Genomic DNA, 17,381 nt, shown 5'->3' with positions numbered 1-17,381 from the left:
CTGTGTGATTTCCTGCTGTATTTGAGCTTTAATTAGCTGTGCATGTTGCAGAGGCAACCAAGAATCCTCCAACTGCTTTTTGTGCTGTGGGAATCTAACGCTGAGAGTCACTTGCAAAATGATATGGTGAAGTTGTGCCCATTAACCAGCTCTATGTATTTTGACAAAAGAGTCACGTTCCTATATACTAACATGAGATGATGTAGAAACACCTTTGACTAGAGACAGTTACCACAGCGACAGCTATGTTTTCTGGAAAATTACTGAATAATGTTTCTACCGCAGCGATCTCACAGAAGCAGGGCAGTAACTCTCCTCCTGTTCTCGTCGGCAGGCTGCACCACCGACATCACGACGAGTGACCACAGTCCTGTCTTTGCCACCTTCGAAGTGGGAGTCACCTCGCAGTTCGTTTCAAAGAACGGTTAGTCAGGCTGGGTGCAAGTGTGCTGGCCTCACCTTTTGGATGCAAAATGCAGTGCTTTGTATATGTTTGAAGGAAAGGCTGATTCTTAAAGAGTCCACTTCTCTTTATCTCCTACTGAAAACGCCATTATTTTCCCTTCCTCTTTCCTAGACTCCAAATACATGGATTCCCAAGGGGAGATAGAGTTCCTGCACTGCTATGCTACTCTGAAGACCAAGTCCCAGACCAAGTTCTACATTGAGTTTCACTCTAGCTGCTTAGAAAGTATGGATTTGGACATCTTTGTTCTCTCTGTCCAAGTTTCCTGCTTGTTTAGATTAGTTCCCCTTCCTCTTGCTTTGATCTAAATAAGCAGCTGTGTAGGTCACTTGTTCCAGTGCAAAAAAAAGAGATGTTCTGACAATTTTGTATTAGTTTACAGGTCATCCTGTACGGTCAGCAACACAATCCAAACCCCACAGACGCATAGCTGTAATCCATGCTCAGATGTGTACCTTTCAACCACTTCCATCTTGTTTGGCAATCTGATCATCTTTTTCTTGAAGAGAAACATGCATTGTCTTTGCTTATCACACAGAAAATCTCTACTTAGCAGATGATTGATTAAATTTCTAATCATACCTGCTGCAAATGATCAGGTGGTTTCAAAATAAAGCATCTGCATTATGCTAATAAAAATAATTTAGTTACCCTGGTTTGAAAAGAATAAGTCAGAGGATCAGCTAGCAGTGAAAGGGAAGGTAGTGATTTGATGCTGTAAAGGGGACTGTGTACCACCAGTGCTGCAGGTTTTACTCCCTGTCCCTGTGCTGCGGGGCTGTTTATGTAATGCCAGCCCACATGACCTCGCTGTGGGTTTTTTTAAGCGATCCCCCATCACAGGACTGCTCCTCTAAGTGGGACAGCATGCCTTCGGTGTGCGCTTCATCACATTATCGCATGTCAGAGCGCTGTGGCAAAGACAGTTCCATAAAAGATTATTTTTTGGCTGTATCAAAATTTGCATAAATTTCTATGGAAACAGTGTATTACAAATCTTAAATTAGAATTTCAAAAGTGTGCTATCTTGAGTGGCGTAGGAAGAGCTGTCATGTTCTTATCCTCCAGCCCATGTATGCACTGAGCTTTTCAGTGCCAAGTTTAACTGTAAAATAAAACCTTTTAACAATGCTCCAGTAAAATCACTTGTAAGTTTACTGTGTAAACATTCACCCAAAGCTCAGACTTTAAGCTTCTTAATACTTTTGAAGCGTGTGTCCAAGTGGGAAGATAATTGTAGGCCTTTTGGAGATCTAGCATCTGAAAAGGATTTGTAGCCAACTTCTTGCTGTCTCTCTCCTGTTGAACTCTTTCTTACCGCTTTGCAGGTTTTGTAAAGAGCCAGGAAGGAGAAAATGAGGATGGGAATGAAGGGGAGCTCGTGGTAAAGTTCGTCGATGCGCTTCCAAAGGTAAACAAGGACGATGTTTCCATATCCATATGGAAGAGAAGCCGTCCACTTGCATCCCATGAGCAACAATACGTCTTTTGCTTATATAAATGTTACTTTCAGGAATGTGCTTGTGGTCTTGTTTACACTCAAAAGGGACTGTAAGAATGCAGGATGGGCTTAAGCTAAACAGAGTATGTTATAAGCCGGAAGGGCCTTCCTTGCCAGTGTACTTTTCATCTGTATCAGGAATTTTGCTGGCCTGATTATGTCACTCAGGAGCATGACCTTTTTCACACCTTTTTAGTGATCATAACTGTGCTGACAAGTCTTTTAAGCAGGCCCCCCTTTTTTTTTTTCCTTTGGTTTTAGATGGAAGATAAAACAGTTGTGCTGGAGTTTCTCTGCCCTGTGAGACACAGGCTTTTTTCTTGGTATTTTTGAGAAAAGTTGACTTTTTTATCCGTGTTAAAAAGACTGTCAGTGTCTAGAAGTAGTGTTCTGCATGTCAGTGTCAAAGATGAGTCCAATTCTTGAGATGGAAGGTGTTCTGCATTTACTGGCGTGGTGGGAGCTGGAAAGAACTATCAGAGCTCTTGGATTTGGAGCACGTATGTGTGTCAGCGCCCCTCTGAATAGCCCAGAAGAGCTGCTGACTTTGGAAAGAGTGCCTTACACTGAGAGACTGGGGAAAGACACTGCAATAAGTGATTGTAACAACAGCCAAACAGATTTTTGGGAACAGACTGTAATCAGAGCCTGATCACTTCCTCCTAGAGCAATTTGCAGCCCTCACTGTAGGAAAAAACTGCAGCTCAGCCCAGTGTGTGTGCATTCTGTCTGCTGTGCTGGGAGCGAGAGTAGGGACACTCCAAAAGTGTGTAGCCTCCTACCACTGATCCCCAAATATCATGGAAGAGGCTGATCCTGGGGGTGACATGGTACCCTTGTGGTTTGTCCAGCTGAGGTTTGCTCATTTGTGGCTGAGGCACAGGCAGAATCGTGTTCCTGTAGACCACCTATTGCACTGACCCACATTAACTTGTCTTTGCAGCTGACTCCAATCATTTCAGACCCAGAATACCTTCTGGATCAACACATCCTGATCAGCATTAAGTCATCCGACAGTGATGAATCTTATGGTAAGTGCTTAGCTCTGAAGTTCTGCATGAGTCAAAATCTGCTTAGATTTTTCCGAACCGCTGAAAGAGTGGGAGACAACAGAAGTCACTCTTACAGACTGAATATCTATGATGCTCAGACTTCTGATTTAGAACTCAATGCATACAAAAATACATTGTGGACAATATTTTGTGAGGTAATGATGATTAGAGGAATATGAACTAGAACCAACGATGTGTGTGAGCTTTACCAGCCCTAAAAGAGCAGTGGCTTAAAAAGAAAGAGCTTTACAAGAATTAAATAGGAATCAGTCTCTTTAAATGGGTTTATTCAGAACATACAAGTCCTGTTTCACTTGTGCTCACTTGACGCATTTCTCCTGGCTACAGAAAAGCCATTGTCAGTGCTGCTCACTTCCAAATTCTAACCAGCTGGAGACTGCCGTCCTCACCCACAGAATGCTCTTTGCCAAAACCTCATAGACTGGAATGGCAATCACAGGTTCATGTTTTCCTTACCAGTAATAAAAGCTCAGAACCCCGTAGTCACCTGCGGATGTCTCCAATTCCCAAATCCTTCACACATATGTGAAGAAGTGAAATGAATGCCCCTGATTTCTCAAGAGATGCTACACTCCTTACTGCAATCCAAAGCAGATTCTCTCCAGTAATCTCAGCCGTGTTGGTATAGTGAGAGTAAATGACGGACATGAGAAAGAGATTTCAATGCTTTTTTTTCTCAGTCCCAGGCTCACTGTCTCCTTGTCATCCCCTAGGGGAAGGCTGCATCGCCCTGCGAATAGAAGCAACAGAATCCTTAGTTCCTATCCATGCTGTGCTGACACACCATGGTGAGAAAACAGGGGTCTTCCAAGGTGAAATCAAGTTACAAACATCACAAGGAAAACAGAGAGAGAAACTGTATGGTAAGGAACAAGATCATCGCTGCAATGCTTGCTCTAGACAATATCCATCTCCAAAGATTTCTGATAACTGTCAAGGAATTGAAAATTACCTTTGCAGTGCTTTTAGTCCCAGAGAGGCAAGAGCTTTTGATACTGACTGCAAGGAGATTGAGTATTGTTAGTTCTCAAGAGTATACCTGAGCTCTTTCAGAAAGACACAGCAATTCCATTTGTGTTTTTCTTTTTCTTCATTCAAGTAAATTCGGCAGACTGAGAGAGCCCCCTGTCTGTCACTGATACTGATTTTATTGAACGGTGATACCTTATTTCCACTTGCAGTGGCCTTATGACAAGGTGCCGAAGCTCTCCCTGTTCCATTCACTCTGGGGAACATCTGTAAAGAGTGTGTGAGGCTCTCAAGGAGCAGTTCCTCAGCTAAAAGATCACAGACCTTGCTTATTTTCACCTTGGTGTCTGTTGTTCTCTGTCAGAGTACAAAGGCAGCCTCATGACATTTACTATTGTTCTTGATAGTAAAATTACCTGTATGTGACTGTCTGGGGGATCATGACCTTTGTATTTCAAGATACACATTTTTTCCTATGTCAGCAAAACCTGATCTGTATTAGTGGGCAGTTGAACACATAACAGCAACAACCATTTAAAACTGTCCCATTGTCATTCTGATAGACAAAGAGGGGTGCCTTAATACAAGCACTTAGACAGAAAACTCAGGGAATCAGACTCGGAAGCTGCCAAAACACTCTTTTATGCCTTTTCTTTCCTTCAGATTTTGTCAAGGTTGAACGTGATGAAATAGCTGGGCAGAAACCAAAGAATGTCAGCAACTTGGAGCCTGGCAAAGACTGGGATCAGACTAACAGGTAAAGGGCAAGTGGGTAAGTCGGTTAGAGAAAACTAGTTGGCTCAATAAACACCGAGCTGGGCTGGCTGTGGGAGCAGCATTGATCACCATGGTGAGCACTGGGATGCAGCCTTTGTGGCTCTCTGGCCAGGGCTGGTCTATGCTTCTATGCCCAGAGCTTCAAAAGCTGAGAATGGTTAGTCAGACAGGGTCCCTGCACCCCCCTTAAAAAGGGCCCTTTTATTTTCAACAGAAAGTCAAAATGTACTCATCTGATGGCCAGAGAGGCAGCAGCCATTGCTCGCTATTGGGGAAGTGCTTCCTCTTCTCCAGAGAACCCGGGAAAGGAGGATATGTTACGGTAATCTTGCTGCTTTACCTCTGCCAGTGCGGGGTGGGAAGCTGTGCCCAAACTACCTCTCTTTTCCTTCCCAAGAGTGACAGGATGCTTCTGGGCAAGGCTGTCCTTTCACTCCAGTGTCACAGGCGCCTTTCTGTGCAGGTAGCATCCTGCCTTCTGCCTGCTTGTCAGTACGGGCACACCTCAACAGCCCAAATGTCATTCCTGTTGTTCCAGCAGCATTTTCCCATGCTGTGCAATGCTGCCAAGTACAGCAATTTGCCTCTTGTTTGGAGCTGAGCTGCTGGGCCCAGGAACCCCTAAAAGCCCCCAGATGTGGCTGCAGAAGCTGAGCCCTCTCTGCAGCCTGGAAATGGGGAGGTAGCCCTGACGCAGCTGCTTGCTCCCCAGTGAGCCAGGGGAGGGAGGCACTAACAGAACTCCCACTTATTCTCCGATTCTGAAGCACCACTGACAAAAACAAACAAACAAAAAAAAGAGTCGATGTAGTGAATCTCAGCAGTCAGTGAGCACCAACTCCTTTGTCGCTGGCAGAGAGACAAAAAAATAAATCTATTTATGTGTGTATCTTCCTAACAATATTTCTTTTCTTCAGCAGCTCCACTCCCACAGACATCAGCAACCCCAACTACCTGGGGATGGCTGCTTTCTCTCAGCAGCCCTCTGCAACCAGCCAGCTTAAGCAGATCCCTTCACCAGACCAGCCACCTTCTCTCTGGAGCTATGAGCAGCAGCCCAAGGAGACGACCTCCATAATGGGACAGAGTCAGTCATCCTCCACATCACCCTCCTTGTCCCCTCTATCTCCAAAACCGTCCCTCCAGCCTCCAGCAAGCAGAAGCATTTGTAGTCGGAGTCAAGAATACCTGTGAGTCTTTGAGTTTTGCACTGGGGCTTGTCCCCTCTCTCCTGTCATTCTGCACAGTCACTGTTTCATTATCTGTACAGAGAGTTTAAGGTGCAGCATGTTCTTTCAGTCTTTTATCTCTAGAATTAGAAAAGGATTACTGAAGGACACAAGTTCAGATGTCACATACTCAAAGAAAACTAGTGTAGTAATTCCTCAGACTTTTGTAAAAGGAAAGCCAAAAATATAAGTTTAATTTTCTACCAAGAGAAGGAGAAGACTATAGAGATGACAGTAGTAATGAAGAAGGAAGGGGAAGAGTGTGGCATAGACCGTTCCACTGGATGGGAAGGAAAGCTCCTTCACGTGCTGTACATTAAGCACTTTAACTGAATTTCTGCTTACACTGCCACACAAATGTTCAGTTGCTGTAGAAGTTAGTGTCCATGTGCGATATCTGCCACAAGTCTGGATGCAGAATTTCCTTTCAGCAATTGACAATATCCCGTACCTATCAAACCTACGAAAGGGATGGGGCTGCCCCCCTGAGCATGTGTACGCCCTCAGTGTTCTCCTTCCAGACCTCTTTTTTGTAGTGACAGCTGCTTTCTGAGCCTGGGTGAGAGTTCCCTGGTAAATGTATGTGACACTCCAGATGAAAGACTTGCCAAATCAGGTCAAGTCATACAAAACTCATGAAACCTCCATCGTCCCATTGTACAGCTGTGCTGTCATTCCAGCCTGAGCCTCAACTCAAATTGCTCAGCTGTGAACGCGCTACAGTTTCTCACCCTGCAGTACAGAGCTAGTACTTACATATTGTGCATTTGGGTGCATTAAGGAGTTTTATCCCTTCCTTAGGAATACCATGTGGCATTGGTAGCAAGAGGAGATTGACCTAGTTGTAAAATGCTACAGTATGATGTAAGCTCTTATGTTAACTGTCCAGACAGCCCTTTCAATCCTCTCTGCCAGATCAGAGGATTCTTATTAATATTTAAAATCCAATCTGTGCGTGTCGCAGATCCATCAAAGCACTTTGCACAGTTTGGCTCAGCATCTTATCTCTGTTTAAAGAGAAGCCAAGTGTCACTCTGACAAGACTGTAGTCCAGCGGGGAGTTTTTACAGTGCTATGCATATCTGCTCTCAGGTGTCATGTTAATAATGATTAAAGAAAGTAAAAACAATACACAATTCTGTTCTCTCCCCAAGAGTTTAATTGTTACTCTGTTAGCCCTTTGCACAGTCAGTTTAATTTTATCATGTTCATTTCCTATTAATTTTCTCTTTAAATCAACTGATATCTCTTGCCTGCTCTTTACAAGTCTCCTTTTTACACTGCTTTGATGACTGTAGGCCACCTGAACTGGGGAAAACCACAGCAGAGCCTTTGCTTCAGGAGGAGGGACAGCAAAAGCCAGAGATGTTTGACAACCCCCTTTATGGCTCTATGGGCTCCAAGGCCAAGGTGGCTCCAAAGAAGGAGCAGGACTACGCCAAGGCTGTGCGAAAAGAGCAGCTGCCGTTGCCTGATCAGAGCTTTCATCTTGCAAAGTCACAGGAGCCCGAGAGCAGCAAGAGCACCAGCAAACAACCAGCACCACCTTTCCTGGTCCCCACACAGCGATTTCGGTCCTATACCTGCTCTGGCCAATCTGAAGAAAAGAATACAGGTGAAAAGACTCAAGGCAAATCCAAGATGACTGTGTCATTAGAAAACTCAGCGCCACTGAAAAAAATGGTCAAGCCATCAAGGTCTGAAGTCAACCCAAGCCTCCAGGGCCAGCAGAACAAGCCGCCCCTTCCCTCCAAGAGCCGGGCGGTGCTGGACATGCAGAACTCCAAGGGCCGAGACTATCGGGACAGCTCAGAGCTGCCGCACTCCGAGAAGCACCGGACGGAAGAGGGACCGATCAGCAGGACGATGACACCGGTGTGTTACCTGTGGGAGTAAGGCAGGGTGGAAGTTTTGTTGGGCTGTGGTGTCACAGCAAAATAGTCCTATAGTGATACTGGCTTAATCATTCTGCCCTGGCTCTGTATTTCTTACCCAAACTCAGAGCTCTGTCCCACAAACCTAGAGGACATGCAGAGCAGGGGATGCAAGGGAGAATCTCAAAGCAATATTGCTGCAGAAGATGCCATGTTGTGAAACCACGGCCTTCATTTTGCACGAAGGTTTAGCTTCTGGACTGTTGAAGCCTGATGGCCAGAACAGGAATGCAGATAGTCAGCTACTTTGTTACTGCTCCTTCTGTGCTTATTGTGTTGTTTCTGAGAATGTCCAAACTTGGCCTGACAGCACAAATCTACAGTATGGGCTAAAAGATTTGCTTTGCTGTAATTAATAAAAAGGATTGGGGGTTGACCTTTAAGATCCCTTCCAACCCAAAACATTCTATGATTAAAAGTACTTATCTATAGGAAACGCTTATCAACTTAGAACAGTGATGTCTAAAAACAACACTGAACCCTCTACAGAAATAATCACATATCTACTTTTCTGGGCTGGTGGTTTTTTGGTTGTGTGTTTGTTTAGGTTTTTTTCCAGAATGTCATGAGGTGGGTGAGGAGGAGTAGGGGAGGTCTAAGTACATGGGTTTGAGAGAAAAAGAGACCCCACTTGGGCAAGCTGTAGGATTTTTTTTTTTTTTCCTTCTCCATCAAAACTTTTAGAATTGTCAATAGACAAGCTGATGTCTTCTCTTGTCTCTACAGTGAAAACGCCACAGCAGATGGCACCCGAGGAGGAATCCTGATGGAAAGAAAGATGGAGATCACAACTTTGTCACACTGATGTCCTCTGGTCTGGTTCTAAAAAGACGGGGGATTTTTATTTCTGAGGTTGTATCCCTCTCTATGATTATAAAAGTGTTCTAGGCTGAGAAGTTTATCCTGTGTGGCTCATACCAAGAGGAGCCAGGACCACAATACCAAAGGCAAGTTAGCCTTTTGTAGTGTCACTTTGGTACTCCTGTTAGGAGGCAGGTGGTTAAGTACATGCATTAGTAAATGTTTTGAAAAAGAGGAAGGTACGGTATAAGGACCAGGAGAGGGAAGTGGTGTATTTAAGGAACCCTCTTTCTACAAAAGCAATTTTTTTATTTTGTGTTACAGGATTCCTATTAAAGAGTGGTATGTAAAAGAAAGCATTTTGAAAGCGGTACAGCTTCAAAAGCACCTCCTGTCCATGGAGCAAGGAGGTAGGGGAGGGCGGGAGAAGAGTTTGAATAGCAGATAGTGGTGAATGTCACACTCTGTCCACAGAGCCAGCTCTGCCTCTGGTGTGAGCTCCCAGGCTGCAGCCGTGTTACTTGTGCCGAGTGTGAGGGCTGGCCCTTGGCACTGTAGCTCTTTTTTTTGTTTTCCTAGCAGGATATGCTTTTGTACCCCTAACAAATAAAGGGCAATATCAGAACTACATGCAGAGGTGGGAGATGAGGCAGTGTCCGTGGGCAGCCTAGGAGTTCAGCTGCCAGGAGGGACGGACAGCTGTCAATCCAGCCTGTCTTAAAGCAAGCACTCTGCCTTGGGAGGACACTGGCCGGCTGGTTGTGTAGCATTCCTAATAGATTAATGCTGACCTTACTGTACACTTCTGTTCATTGACTGAGAATGAATAATGTTAACATACTTGTAATTTCTGTTATATTCATGTTAAGTATTAATGCCAAGGTTACAATTAGGCTATGCCTGTTTGTGACTTAATTGTTGCTATTGTTTCCATGTTGATTACTTAAAAATAATAAAATAGTCACCTTTCTGATCATTCTTTACTGAAAATTCAGAGCTGCCTGCCACACGATTCAGCGTTAGCTGGGTGTTACACCAGAAGAAACACCAAAGGCACCAGGGAGTGCAGGGAAGGTACAATGCCGCTGCAATATTGCAACCGAGAATGCCTTTGTCTGTGTGCACAGAACCTTCATGGATATAGCCGATTTAGAAATTCTGGCACCTGTAAGCAGGTACAGTTAATAACTGTCTGAGTATAGAAAAAGTACAGTAATTTTACTGGAACAGAAGAGGCCAAGCACAGGCTTGTGAGAAGGGGTGGAAGGGGACAATCTGTAAAGCAGAAATGTTTTTAAGAGAGAGGTTTTTCTGCCATGCAGGTTGGAGTTTCAGGCATTATCACGGAAACATCTGGCTCTCTAACCTACAAGTCAGCAAGGCAAGCCATGAACTTAGATTTCTCCTGCTTTATTCAACAGAATCCTCTCTGTGTAATCCCAATAATTCAATAGCTGTGATATTTCTCTGGCTCTGGGGAGCATTTCACTTTTCTGTTCTAGATTGCAGGAGAACTTGTATGGCCACAAAGTAAAACCTCACTGGAAGAGGTGAGCTTTCTGTCTGATACGGAGCGTTAGATCGGTTCCTGCTAACTGTGCTGTGTTCTTATAGATTTGGTGATAGAAATGTGACAGGATTTCTACAAGAAGTTTTTAACTTCTCAGCCATGAGACAGGCTCAGATTCCCAGTGTTTATCCACTGACTTCCTAAGCTGTAGAAAATAAAATACATTCCCCAAAGTTTGCAAAATGAAAGCTTGATATAAAGCAAGGATAGCTTCTTGCAAAAAAAGATTCTCCTAATTAGGATTACTGCTTAAATTTGGCACAGATTTTCAGATGAGCAGAGTTTGAGAAAACTGGACTTAGTAAGGCATAATATAACATCCAGGTACTTGATCTGGCCTGTCCTTTAGAAAGGTGTCTTGCTGGGGGAGATGAGAAGGTCTCTGCCAAGTTTCCAGCAGAACAAAAATGCATTACTATTCCCACGCTAAAAATGCATTATTTACCCAGCTTGAGAGCTCGGTAAGAATTATCGCTTGTGGCTCCAAAGAGAGTCTGAGCTATTGTCTGTGACAGGAATGACAGCAAATGCCACCACACTTTCTACAAGTGGAAAATGTTCAAAAAAAAAGGCTGTGTAAAGAGCTTTCTGAGGCCTCTGCAGAATGGAGAGCTCTCAGCTGAGCAGCTCACACATGGAGTGGCAGAGATGGGCTGGTGCAAAATGCTGGGACACCGCACAATACTTGTCTCTGCGGTAAGAGCAGCTGTACCGTGAGGTGGCAGAGTCAATAATGCCAGATCCGAATATCAGAAAACCAAATTTAACAAGTAAGTCTTGTGCTTATGCTTGTTTTGTTTAGTTTTTAGTTTGTCATGAAACCTTTAAGACACTGTCTACTGGTTTTACTGCGCATGTCCTGAACCAGATGAAACTGGGACTGAACACAAGCTGCTTTTTTCTCTCATGTCCCTGGACCTATGACTCTCTTGCCAAACCAGGCACATTTCTCTGCGATCTCTATTATTGTCCCATTAAGTTTGTACAGGCAGTACGAGTAGCAGACATGAAGTGAAGGGTGTGAAATGTCCAAAAATGTACTGACTTCCCCCAGATGTAGTACCTCTCCGTAACCTTCCAGCATCCTTTCTTTTAAGTTCTTAAAATAGCTGCAGTCTTGGTGTACTTATTTCCATGGAGACCCAGCTGTCAAAAATGCTTTAAGTTCCCAGCTACAGGATGTGATGTGGTAGAACACAGTAACTTCTTAAACCCCTGTTTCCTGCCTGCACCTGATGCATCTGACGCAAACTGACTTGTCCTCTCAGCTGTAAAACCATCACAGGCCACTGTTAAAGCTTTTCCCAAAATGTTGCAGTGTGCTGTACATTTCCTTCCTGGTAAAGGTAGGGCCCTACAGAAAATGGCTCAAAGAGGAGAGAAAACAAAAGGGAAAGAAAAAAAAAAAAAGAGATGAGGAGTTAGTCGCTCCAAAATAGCAAGGTGATAATTTTGATGTTGTTAGAAATGATGTTGCTTAGATGTCTAGTCTGCTGGGGCCAAGCGCTCTTTTTCTGTACAGGTTAAAACTAATCATTTAGTCAGTATCCTCCCATCTGTTTTTAAAATGATGTTTTTTCTGAAATCTTTGCCACATTTTTCTGTTGTCCTTATGACTGCACAATTAATTTCATCTCTATTGCGACTGAAGGGATGTATTATGCAAAAATTAATTGATTTACCCCCACCCCCTGACAAAGCTCCTAATTTTTATAACATTTTCCTACTTGTGTATGATTGAACTGTGGGTGTCAGGACAAGCTAACTGACCAGGGTGACCCAGGGCAATTTCGCAGAGATCTCCTAAACCGATGGCCCCAGGTGGCAACAAATTGGTTGGAGACGCACAATCTCCAATACTTAATTTTTTTTCGCTACTCTCTGCCTGAGGGAAATCCACACTTTCCCCTCTAGGACATTTGCTAAAGAGACTCCATCCTCACCCTTGTTTGTTGTATCCTGTGACAATAACATGAACCAGAGATGCATGAGGACAGTTTAGGTGATGGTGGAGGCTCCTCTCCATCTGCAGGAACAATCGACACTTTGGTGCCACAGTGTATGTCAGCTGCACCAGCGTGATGCTTGTTTTGTTGAGGTATTTGATGAAGGAGTCGATGACTTTCCCTTTTTTCTGTGCACAGCTGGACACATCTGCACCCCAGAGGTGCTGCAGCCACCAGCGCACCTGAGGAGGGGGCTCATTGTGCAAGTGCTGCAGGATCTAAATAGTCATTTCCACGTGCCGAATTTCCCTAGTGCAGAAAAGGAGTTAGCTGTAGAGGTACAAGATGTTCTTTCTATATATATAAGTAAACATCAGGTTTATATTCACATGGATATGAAAAAGATCTCCTTTCTAATTCCACAGTGTGCGCATGATGTTGTTTCAAATGTGGCTCTTAATAAGAAGTATTTTAGGATTGCATTTGTGCTAAAATTCCAAAGTCTCTCAAAAATTCTTTCACAGTTGAATCCCAGGTTGGCAGAAGAGAGATTTCTTTTTACCTACTGTAATTTGCTGTATTTTTTCCGATACATAATGAGATAATGCTTTATTTCATTATGCATCACCAACTTTCCCTGAACTTCTGTTCTCAGCTCATTACCATTATCCTGTTTTATTAATTTTATTTACAGATTAGCTCCCAAGTCAGCTAAACAAAAGGTAAATTAAAGATGCAGAGATTAATTCAGCTCTGCAGAACTATCCGCTGGCTCACAATGTCCTATGTATGAATCCAGTCTTTATTGCAGCCATGGTTTATTTTTGTCACAATTCTGCTTTATTTGATTTCAGCTTCTAGAGATGAATAAAAATTTTGCCCAAAAAGACTCAGTTGCTGCAAACACATGGAAGGGCTTAAACATATCCTTTTAGATCAAAAATAACTGACATTCTTCTGTAGTGTTCCGAGAACTGTGATCAAAAATCCAGTATTGTGGGAGACATCACGAAGACTGGCCATGTGCGTTTGCTGAGATTTGGAGGTTGGACTAGACGATCTCCAGAGGCCCATCCACCCTCAACTATTTTGTGCTTCTGTAATTATATTTAAATGAAACCATTCTGCACCAGGGACAGTAATCTGCTACACATTACAGTTATTATTAACACTTTATTGCATTTTTTTCCAAGGTCTGGACTAGGTTACATACAGAATAAATCAGTCTCTCATATCATAAAGCATTAGATTATATTATAACTAATAGAGATAAAGATGGCACACAACAGGCAAGTAAATGTTGGGCTCAGGAAGGAATGAATGGATGAAAGAGACAGGGTCCAGCAACAAGCAGGAAGGTTGCAGAAAAGCAAGTAGAGACTCTGGAATGAGAAAGAATCCAGCAGAAGGGAAGTGGGTAAAAGCCCTCTCCAACAGAGATGGGAAGAAGGAAAGACAGCAAAGAAATTGGAAAATAAATGAGACCTTTGCAACAGAAGGGATTAAGAGTTAGCACAGAAATTGTCTGTTCTGTACTTTACAGCAATTTGCATCTTCACAATTATAGCTTGTAAACACAAAGAAAACAGCCAGATGTGGGAAATGTTCCCTCTTTTCAAATGTAAACTTGAAGATCCAAAACAAGGCCTAATTTGAAAATGGAGCTTTGAATTTAACTTGGTCTTTGCGAAGGACACTGGGGATCAGCATTTTCCCAGAAAATGAATTTTGTGATTCCAAGTCAGGAAGCAGTAAAGGAAGTAACTGAATCCGAGCACCAAGCTTCGGCCTCACAGAGGGTCTGAAGGGAAACATCGCATCAGAAACTCCTCCACTCCCCTTTAGCAAGGATCCCTTTCATTGCTTGAGTGTCAACCACAACATGGCCATCTCAGCACAGAATCTCCAAAAAATTAGGCTGGAAGGGACCCTGAAAGGACCCATGCAATCTGTTCACTGTTCCAGCAAAGGGTAAACTACAAAATTTCTCACGAGGTTTTTAACTGGCCTTGAATCCCTCCAGCGTGGGAGTTTCTCATCTTCCTCAAGCAGCCTGTTTCAGAGCCTCACCAGCCATTCCTTATCTCTAATGACCACTTTTTGGTGGACTTTAAGCCATTTTAGTCTAGTCCTGTGCCCTGTGAACAAGCAGATCAGGCTTAATTTTCTGACACATTAAACTTACATACTGCTCTCACACTTCCCATCAACCTCTCCCTCATCAAAGCACACAATCCCAACTGCCCAAATCTTTCCTCTCTGCCAGTTCTATACGTTTTGGTCATTCCTGCTAGGCTATGTCAACACACAACCACAAACAGGCACACCTGGGTGCAGGAAAAGGTTGTCCTAGCAATTTTTATCTGAGGGTCTGTGACCGGTACAGCACACATTCGGCTGTTCCACCTGCCCCAGTACAAACCCCTCCAACAGGCACGTAATGTCTGGCCTGTCACCTGGTAAAGAACTGGCCCTCATGGCAACTGATCAGTGAAATATTGGCCTTTTCTGTGTCTCCACACCGTCTTGCATGCTTGGTGCAAGTGTCGCTTCCTTCACAGCTGCTGACATCTGGAATTGCCTCCCTGTGTTCCCCCCTGCTTGTATGTGCTGAAGGGGCTTTCTTCTCCTTTGCCTCTTTTCCCCTGGACGCACAACTACCAAACCCACCATGAGCTTTGTATGGGAAGCAAAGTTTCAACCTCTGTGGATGGAGAATACAACATATTCTTATTGAAGGTATGGTTTTCACTTTTTCACTGTTGTATGAGTTTTCTTACAATCATTACGTTTGCCAGTTGTCTTAATTTTTTATTTCTGAATTAGACTGTTGAACAAGTTGGCGGATTTTACTGACGGTGGTAGCAGAAAGGCATGTCAAGCAGAGGGAAGCCAAATTTAGTCTGAATGAGCTATTTTATCACGTGTTCTTGTAAGTCTTGTCGATCTAAAAGGAGAGCAAGATGACAGATGATGACATGGAGCAGGCACGTGCTATTAGAAAGACTGCCAGAAGCTTAAGCTGAATTTAAGAAGAAAGAGGAACTTTGTATTGGAGTGGAAAAACCATCATTAGCAGGTATTGTTGAAAAAATCAGGATGTCCTGCCCACTACAGAAATTGTAGATTACAGAGAGGTGGGCATCTTTAACATAGTGCAATCTGTCCGAAATTCAAACATACAGAGGTGACAATTAATTGAAATCCTTCCCTTGGAACAGTCTAGTATTTATTGTAAACAGTGAAACATAGACAGTGTTACCAGTAATTCATCTAAGGGTTGAGGATACGCTTTTTTCTTTCTTTTTTCTTCATGCCATTTCTGCTCACACTGATTCTTTTTCCCGCTCTGCTGAAAGAAATAGCAGACACTTATTTTCTCCCCTGGTTTTAGTGAGAAAAGCTTATTCTCAAAAATGAGCTGAAGGATTTTTCTTGGAGCGCCTGAAAGAAAGCAGGTGGTTGGCAATTCAAAGGTAGTGAGAGACTTTGGGGCTGATTATGTATTAAGGACAAGGTAAACGCCTCAGGAGAAGAGTAACCGAGTCTGATCCCTGTATTTCTGTATTTTTGCCTTCTCCCTTTTTCTCATGTTTCATGTCTGGTTTCCTCTTTCTCTGCAGAGGATTAAGATATAGAGATTTGAAAGGATGAATGTCTCTCAGCACTGCCCTTCAGGAGTTCAGTAATTATATCCATAGAATTAGGACTTTAAGCTTACAGTTACAAGTAATTTTATGTTTTTAAATATCTACTCTGATTTTGTGATGTATAAGCAGGGAAAAAGTAGGCTGTGTGCTTACACACGGCCAAATTAGTTTTGTAGAGAGCATGCATAACCTTCTATATTGCGTACTTGATAAGACAGAGCTGTACATGAACTATTATTAACTCAGGCAGCAGCGCTCTCTCCTCCAGTGTAATAATCTAGTGAATCATCTATTTTATTCTATTACAATTTAATAATTGCATCTTCATTCATTTACTAAAAAGAAAAACAAAACTATTTAGCTAGCCCAAGACATAAAGCTTTATTAATCCTGCCCAGTTTCAAATTAAATTACCGTAATATGGTTACCTAACACATTACTTAAGAAGTTAAGCAGTTAAAAGTGAAGCAATGAAGCAAGCTGTTAGGGATTTTTACATTTGCCAGAGAGCGCGTGGTTTCTTCTGATGCTGGACAGGATGTGCTAGTGCAGTGAAGGCTGCCCTTGTAGTTTATATTCCAAATAATTTTTCAAAGTAATTCTAACTAAAACCCCCAAACTGCACTTCGTTTCACAACAACCCTCCCTAAACAGCTGCAGAACTCAGTGAAGCTTCATCACTGATGGTCCGTATGTGCTGCTGGAACTGGAGGTCATCTTGTGGTGGAGATTTGGGAAAAACAACTCCAAAACTCACCCAACAAATACTTATTGCAGGTCGCTCTGGTTTAGGCGATGCGGTACCTCACCCTTCTGCTAGCTGTGTAGCTTTTAGTAAGTATTTAATGCTTGTTCACAGTAATTATTATACAAAGGTGTGAATGTCAGTCATGGCTGGCAAGCCAGCACCTGCCCTGAGTGCCACACGTGCACCTTTTATTTCACTAAAGCCCCATCAAAGCGTCATGTACTTTCTGGCTCTGCCAAGTGACACAACAAGCTTGTGTCATTGTTTGAGGGAAGCTATTTATGTGTATTATGAGTTACGCTTTCTGAAAACGTGTCCTTTCATCCCCCTTTTTACAACAGGAGATCCTGGTGAACCCCTGGCTCTCTCCACACTTCCATGGCTGGAAAGGAAAAAGCTGTATTAATTGTATCAACTTATTTAATTGTAGCATGGAGGGTGTTGGTCTTCCCAGTGACAAGCGGTAGGATGGGAGGAAATGGCCTCAGGTTGTTCCAGGGGAGGTTTAGGTTGGATATTAGGAAAAAATTCTTCCCAGAAAGGGCTGTCGGGCATTAGAACAGGCTGCCCAGGGCTGTAGTGGAGTCACCGTCCCTGGAGGGGTTGGACAGACCTGTAGGTGTGCGCTTAGGGTCATGGGGTAGCGGTGGACTTGGCAATGTCCGGTTAATGGTTGGACTGGATGATCTTAAAGGTCTTTTCCAACTAAAACATTTC

General features: G+C 43.3%; 1 protein-coding gene and 1 long non-coding RNA gene across 6 annotated transcripts in view; both read left to right on the top strand.

Annotated features, from left to right (window-relative positions):
* INPP5D (inositol polyphosphate-5-phosphatase D) overlaps positions 1-9,739 on the top strand; it is a 58,049-nt gene extending 48,310 nt beyond the window's left edge. For 2 of the 5 annotated variants that reach the window (XM_082057287.1, XM_082057291.1), the window contains 10 exons: positions 335-424; positions 578-691; positions 1,795-1,877; positions 2,911-2,998; positions 3,754-3,903; positions 4,673-4,766; positions 5,001-5,108; positions 5,704-5,976; positions 7,314-7,890; positions 8,676-9,739. In XM_082057287.1, coding sequence (XP_081913413.1) covers positions 335-424; positions 578-691; positions 1,795-1,877; positions 2,911-2,998; positions 3,754-3,903; positions 4,673-4,766; positions 5,001-5,108; positions 5,704-5,976; positions 7,314-7,890; positions 8,676-8,678 — 1,580 coding nt within the window. In that variant the 3' untranslated portion in view covers positions 8,679-9,739. The remainder of the gene's footprint in view (positions 1-334; positions 425-577; positions 692-1,794; positions 1,878-2,910; positions 2,999-3,753; positions 3,904-4,672; positions 4,767-5,000; positions 5,109-5,703; positions 5,977-7,313; positions 7,891-8,675) is intronic. The other 3 variants (XM_082057288.1, XM_082057290.1, XM_082057289.1) reach the window with 3 other exon arrangements.
* A 5,571-nt stretch (positions 9,740-15,310) lies between these two features.
* LOC309440848 lies at positions 15,311-17,154 on the top strand. Its single transcript, XR_014184273.1, has 3 exons — positions 15,311-15,345; positions 16,694-16,750; positions 17,006-17,154. It is a non-coding gene; the product is annotated as an uncharacterized lncRNA (long non-coding RNA).
* Positions 17,155-17,381: the final 227 nt, after the last annotated feature.

Source organism: Streptopelia decaocto (assembly GCF_964273445.1).
Source record: "Streptopelia decaocto genome assembly, chromosome: 6".
In the NCBI taxonomy this organism is placed as follows: Eukaryota; Metazoa; Chordata; class Aves; order Columbiformes; family Columbidae; genus Streptopelia; species Streptopelia decaocto.
The sequence above is the reverse complement of the archived record's forward strand: the minus strand, read 5'-3'. Positions and strand labels throughout refer to the sequence as shown.